Source organism: Oncorhynchus masou, unplaced genomic scaffold (genome assembly GCF_036934945.1).
Source record: "Oncorhynchus masou masou isolate Uvic2021 unplaced genomic scaffold, UVic_Omas_1.1 unplaced_scaffold_1431, whole genome shotgun sequence".
In the NCBI taxonomy this organism is placed as follows: Eukaryota; Metazoa; Chordata; class Actinopteri; order Salmoniformes; family Salmonidae; genus Oncorhynchus; species Oncorhynchus masou.
Window position 1 is genome coordinate 124,717 of NW_027004270.1, and position 6,664 is coordinate 131,380.

At 41.8% G+C, this 6,664-nt stretch overlaps 1 protein-coding gene across 1 annotated transcript; it reads right to left on the minus strand.

The window, feature by feature from the left end:
• Window positions 1-3,786: 3,786 nt before the first annotated feature.
• On the minus strand, window positions 3,787-5,344 carry LOC135530814 (cilia- and flagella-associated protein 251-like). Its single transcript, XM_064958989.1, has 3 exons — window positions 5,113-5,344; window positions 3,848-4,285; window positions 3,787-3,791 (listed from the first exon to the last, which is right to left on the minus strand). The coding sequence occupies exons 1-3, from the start codon at window positions 5,342-5,344 to the stop codon at window positions 3,787-3,789; spliced, it is 675 nt and encodes a 224-aa protein (XP_064815061.1).
• Between the last annotated feature and the right edge of the window lie 1,320 nt (window positions 5,345-6,664).

The following is a 6,664-nucleotide window of genomic DNA, read 5'->3' on the forward strand; positions in this document are numbered from 1 at the left end:
AACAGAAGGATTTGAGTTCCTGTATGTTTCTGTGATCACACCACGTCTCATTAGCCATAAGGCATACGCCCCCTCCCCTCTTCTTACCAGAAAGATGTTTGTTTCTGTCGGCGCGATGCGTGGAGAAACCCGCTGACTGCACCGACTCCGATAGCGTCTCTCCAGTGAGCCATGTTTCCGTAAAGCAAAGAACGTTACAGTCTCTGATATCCCTCTGGAATGCTACCCTTGCTCGGATTTCATCAACCTTGTTGTCAAGAGACTGGACATTGGCGAGAAGAATGCTAGGGAGTGGTGCACGATGTGCCCGTCTCCGGAGTCTGACCAGAAGACCGCCTCGTTTCCCTCTTTTACAATGTTGTTGTTTTGGGTCGCCGGCTGGGATCCATTCCGTTGTCCTGGGTGAAAGGCAGAACACAGGATTCGCTCGCGAAAGTCATATTCTTGGTCGTACTGATGGTGAGTTGACGCTGATCTTATATTCAGTAGTTCTTCTCGACTGTATGTAATGAAACCTAAGATGACCTGGGGTACTAATGTAAGAAATAACGCGTAAAAAACAAAAAACTGCATAGTTTCCTAGAACGCGGCGAGGCGGCCATCTCTGTCGGCGCCGGAACAATAGGTGATGATCCCGATGTTAATGCTGTAGATATTGTGATAAGGAGTGTGAGACTATTGAAACATGTAACTTTCAGTGTTTTATTGTTATTAATATAGTTTACAGAGTGCTAAAAGTGCTGCTGTTGCTAGCTAGCATGCCTTTCTGTGATGCAGACGGTTAGCTGAGCTGCCCACTGGTGCTGCATTATGGGAGATGTAGTTTTGTGCTCTATGGTCTGAATGGGATAGAGGCGATTTCACGTTTTAACTTGTTTGTGTTGCAGTGTGTTTGTACATGAGTTGTTGTATTTTGGGACTGTCAACACTGAAAGCACCTAGCAATGTATTGGGGATGTGAGACAAGATATGGGTTTTACCTTTCTTCATGCTCCTGTGTAGAACAACTTGTCAGATGGTGCATTGGAGACTGATGTGTTCCTGTCCTGTCTTTTCACAATACTATTGCAGATCAACATAAGCCAGCAGCATACCACTCTGCATACCACCGCTGGCTTGCTTCTGAAGCGAAGCAGGGTTGGTCCTGGTCAGTCCCTGGAAGGGAGACCAAATGCTGCTGGAAGTGGTGTTGGAGGGCCAGTAGGAGGCACTCTTTCATCTGGTCAAAAAAATATCCCAATACCCCAGAGCAGTGATTGGGGACACTACCCTGTGTAGGGTGTTGTCTTTTGGCAGGGATGTTAAACGGGTGTCCTGACTCTCTGAGGTCATTAAAGATCCCATGACACTGATCGTAAGAGTAAAGGTGTTTACCCTTAAGGTCCTGGCTCAATTCCCAATCTGGCCCTCAAACCATCTCAGTCACCTAATAATCCCCAGTTTACAATTGGCTCATTCATCCCCCTCCTCTCCCCTGTAACTATTCCCCAGGTCATTGCTGAAAATGAGAACGTGTTCTCAGTCAACTTACCTGGTAAAATAACGGATAAATAAATATAAATAAAAAATGTATTCATTAAAATAATATGGGGTGGAAGCTATTGACGTTTTAAGAAAGTATTTTTAATATAAAGTCAATTTAAGTTGGTAGAATATCACCAAAGTCAAAAAATACAAAAATACAAAAGTTATTGCTATTGATTGGAGGCATGAGGTCCCTGAACCAATAAGAGTTAGTTTTACTCATGAAAGTCATATGGGGTGGAAGATATTAAGATTTTTTTTATGTAAAGTGAATTTATATTTATAGAAAATTTTAGTGAGAAAATACAAAACTTGTTGTTGTTGATTGGAGGGATGAGGTTCCTGAACCAATAACAGTTGGTTGTATTCATGAAATAAATATGGGGTGGAAGATGTTGATGTTTTTATTGTAAAGTGATTTATTTTACCTTTTGTAGATTTTACAGAAGTAAAAAATATGTAACTAATTGCATTCGAGAGAAAAGGTCTCTTTACAGTGTCAAATTTGTTTGAGATCTCTGTCATGTTGTTGAGAAGGTATTGACCTTTTTCAATTACAGGCAATTGTATGCGATGCAGTTTTAAGGCGGTCCCTTAACCCTCTGACCAGAGGATGGCACATTTTGTAGCTACATTTCACCTCCAACAAAGGAAATATGACACCGAATTGGAAAAACAAGGTTTGAAACTTATTCACTATCATCAGACGAGTTAGAATATTACATTGATATATATATATATATATATATATTATGAGGAATTGAAGAGCAAAGTATGAATCTTTAAATAAAGCGAACTTCACCACTGTAAAACAATGTATGATTGAATCATTCAATTTTGATTCACCAATAAAAACGGTGAGCTAATCTTTTAATAATAATGTATCAACCCTGTTACCTATAGAGAGACCGTCTAGAAATGTTTAAACTATTTACATGTGTTTGGTAAGCTTGCATTCCATTCCCCTGTCACATGGGGATCTATGGTTGATTCTAGATGAAATAGTCAACTCTGTTACTTTATTTGGCACTTAACAGGCACTTGCTATAGTCTGTATTTGTTACTCTTGAGATGGGGAAACATGTTTTATATTAAGTTGAACATGTGCTCTTTATGACAGAATGTTAGAATTAGGTGAAATAAAAGTTACACTCCCCAAAAGGTACTCAATTGGTGGAATGACCCAAGTACTGAACTGGAGGTGTGAGAGCTAACGATGTGTCTACTGTTGCTCTCTCCTCAGATTCTTAGAGAAGCTATTTCAATCTGATATTTCTCCTATGGTCTATAACATAGATGTGTATAGAGGACTCCTCTCTAATATAACATGTCACACATTGTATCAAACTGATGGAATGTTAGGTGTCTCATTGAAAGTCTAACATCTACCATGACTACTGGATGTTTCAATTCTAATAAATAACAAAACAATCCACACCGTAACAACAATATTGCTTTTTAATAAATGCTTTTATTAAAGAGTAAAACTTTGCAAACAAAAATGACATCATCAAACATCACTGGCCTGACTTGAGCAGCTCTGCCCGGGGATGGAGCCAGCAACTTAGCTGCTACCGGTCCGGTCCAGGCTACCTGCAGACCTCCTCCCAGACCTCCTTTTCAGCACCTCCCCTTAATTAACAGGAGAGGTGGTGGAAATGATCAGAGTTGCATTCAACTTGAATAAAGGTGAGAAACTCTGGTCTGTGGAGCCACTGGTCAGAGGGGAGGACTTCTGTTTAAACCATTTCCATTTGGGGATATTTTCTAGGACTGTAGAGGTGGTGATCAGAGATGAATTTAACTTGGATAAAGCTGGGAGTCTCTGTTCTGGGGAGGAGGGTCACTGACCTTAGATGGTTTGTTGCCTGATAAAGAGGATAATTGCTGGCTTGAGGAGACTATAATGTTTTGAGGAGGAAATGTGGCTTGATGACTTAAAGAGGAGGAGGAATAATTGGGCGACACTTTTAATTACCAACGTAACCTCAGTGGAACTGTGGCTTCATTGAGTTCCAGCTCTAGGCAGACAGCACATCAGGAAGGCTGTAAGACATCACAGAGACAGGTAAGTATCTATATATTTACATGTGTGTTGCATGTACATTAAACCCTCACATTTGGATAATGTCACTTTTTAAAGTGATGACATGTAAATTAACAGTGTAAAACATGAATAGATGTTTAAACATTCTTTACCCCATCCTAATTTTCTTCCAGATGCTTGGCTTTTTCTTGTTCTTGGAGGTTGGCTCTGATGTTTCAACCTCTTCTGGAGCTGTCTCGCCTCTGGCTGTCTGGCCCCTCCTGTTGGTTCTCTGGCCCTCCTGCTGGTTCTCTGAACTCCCCTCCTGGTTCTCTGCCCATGCCTGTTGCCTCCTTGGCCCCTCCTGCTGGCCATCTCCAGATGCAACAGGCTCTTGGCTTACTTGTTGGCCTGTCGCCCACCCCGGCAATTCCTGACCTTGGTTGTAGTCGTGGCTGTGTTGGGTGGTTGGACACCGGGTGATGTACTGGGTGCTGAACTTCTGGATTTGCTCATCAGCCTCCAGATTAATCTGCTCCAGGTACTTTTCCTTCATCTTCTCCCTCTCCTCCTTCAGTTGTTGATGAGTGTGTTTTTTAAGCAGCGACTGCACTCTCCACTGCTTATTGAAGTCCTCCAACTTCTTCCTTCTCTCCTCAGCCTCCAGCAGCTCCTTCCTCTTCTCCCTCTCTCTCTCTGCCCGGGTCATGGTTAGCCTTATGGGTCCAGGGATGACTGGAAGGAGAAGAAGTAGAGTTCTCATTCAACTTGGTGGATCTGGTGTCAACTTAAATGTAATGGACACAGGGAATGAGGAATAGAAAACCCAGTTGGATCTCAATGATTCTTAACTCTTCTCATTTGAGCATGGCATGGAATTTGTTAATAAATTAAAATAATTCCCATCCCGAATTGACCTGACCCAAAGTTTAACATGAGTCCCAAATGGCACCTATTCTTTGTAAAGTGCCAGGGCCGGCCCTAGGCATATGCGATTGCTTAGGGCCCCATGGCAACTAGGGGCCCCTGACCCCCAAAAAACGTTTTTGGTCAAATTACCCAGCGGCCTTGAACTACAGTGAGCCCCCATTAATTTTGTTAGTCAATTTCATTCAGATATTATCTTAACATGCCATAAGTCATGGCAAAATGTGTAGAATTGAAGGAAATTAGCTTTAAAACGGCTAGTTCTTCTCTCCACCCCATGGGAAAATGTGTAGAATTGCAGCAAACTGGCTTAAAAAATGCAATATGTTCTCGACGTCCCGTTGCAAAGTGTAGATTGAGAGGAAATGTAGTCAAAAACCTGAACAAAATGTTTCTTAGGGCCTCAAAAGGCTATGATGCACTACTTTAGACCCGGGTCATTGAGATCCAGTTAAGTTTTCCATTCTAAATTCCCTGTGTACAGTACATTTAAGTTGATACCAGATCAGCTTGACCATTTTGGACAGTAGTTTTATATTGAAACAATGATGCAACATGATGACTGGTGTGGAACATATGTGTGTAGAGGAGACTACAGAGGATGATGTCATAAGCAAAGGGAAAACAGGTCTTACCTATGTGGACGATCTTATCGCCCTCCTCAGCTTCTCTCTGACAGGTTCTCTCTATCTTTTTGAGGTTCCTCTTCTCCCACTTCTTGTTTATCCAGCCCACGGCTTTCCTTCGGATACTTTTATCAGGTGGGAGAATGTCCTCCTTGTCATCTTCCTTCTCCTCCTCCTCTTCAGTGTCCTCTAAGTCACCCCTCTTGTTCTCAAGCATCTCCCTTCTTTCCTCTTCCGACATCTCCTCTTTTTTCTTTACCTCTAAAATCTTCTCTCTCTCTCTGATTAAAGATAAATGGCCTTCAATGGCTCTCTTTCTCTGCTCCTCTCTCTTCTCTCTCTGCTTCTCCTCCTCTCTAATTCTGAACATTTCTTTCTGTCTAGCAATTTCAATCTCTCGTTTTTTATCCTGCTCCTCTTGTTGTCTTGCCCTCTCCTGTTTTCTTTCCATCTCCAGCCGTCTTTCCTCCTTCTCCCTCCTGATTTGTTGTCCTCTTTCTATGTGTTCTCGTTCCCCCTTCAACACTTCTAACCTCCTCTCTTTACGCCTATTGAAGACTTCCCGTGCTTTTGCTTTAACATTAACTACTACATGTTTCTTCATGCTTACTTCCTTTCTCTCTCTTCTCTTTCCCTGTACTCTTCCTCTGCTTCCTTAATCACTTCCTGCTTTTCTTCCATCTCTCTCCTGTTCTATCTCCAGTTCATTCTGTCCCTCAACTTCCCCCAAAATATTTTTCTGCCCCTCCTTTCTTCTTCCTGCTTTCTCCTTTCTCTCATAATCATATTTTCTCTCTCCATCTCTTTCTGTTGCTGATCTTTTAATTCCATCTCTCTCTGATTCTCATTGCCTTTCTCCCTTTCTTTCTCCTTCTCTTTTGTTTCTGTCTCTCCTCTTGTTGTTGTCGTCTCTGTATCTCTTCTATCTCTCTCTGTCTCTTGTTCACCCTCTCTCTTCCCTCCTTCTCCATGTCAATTTGCTTCTGTTTCCATATATCTTCTTCTTGATCTCTCTCAAACATTATCTTTCTCTCCTCTTGTTGTTGTCGTCTCTCTTTCTCACCCATCTCTCTCTGTCTCTCTTTCTCCTTTCTCTTTCTTCCTCTTCCATCTCTATTTGCTTCTGTTTACATCTTTCTTCTTCAATCTCTCTTTCAATCTCTCTCTGTCTCTCTTCTTCTATTTCCATAATGTTCTGTCTCTTCTCCATTCTCTTCCTTTGATCTCTCTCTGTTTCTCTTTCTCCCTCTCTCGTTCTTCCTCTTCCATCTCTATGTGCTTCTGTTTACATCTTTCTTCATCGTTCTCTCTTTCAATCTGCCTCTGTCTCTCTTTTTCCGTCTCTCTTTCTTCCTCTTCCATCTCTATGTGCTTCTGTTTACATCTTTCTTCTTCAATCTCTCTTTCAATCTCTCTCTGTCTCTCTTCTTCTCTTTCCATAATTTTCTGTCTCTTCTCCATTCTCTTCCTTTCAATCTGTCTCTGTCTCTCTTTCTCCCTCTCTCTTTCTTCCTCTTCCATCTCTATGTGCTTCTGTTTACATCTTTCTTCATCGTTCTCT

What these genes read in the sequence shown, in the direction of transcription:
- LOC135530814 (XM_064958989.1), bottom strand. Translation starts at nt 5,344, where the DNA reads ATGTCGGAAGAGGAAAGAAGGGAGATGCTTGAGAACAAGAGGGGTGAC. An exon ending in CGATAAGATCGTCCACATAG is followed by an intron (nt 4,286 to 5,112) that starts GTAAGACCTGTT and finishes TTCTCCTTCCAG; the next exon opens with TCATCCCTGGACCCATAAGG.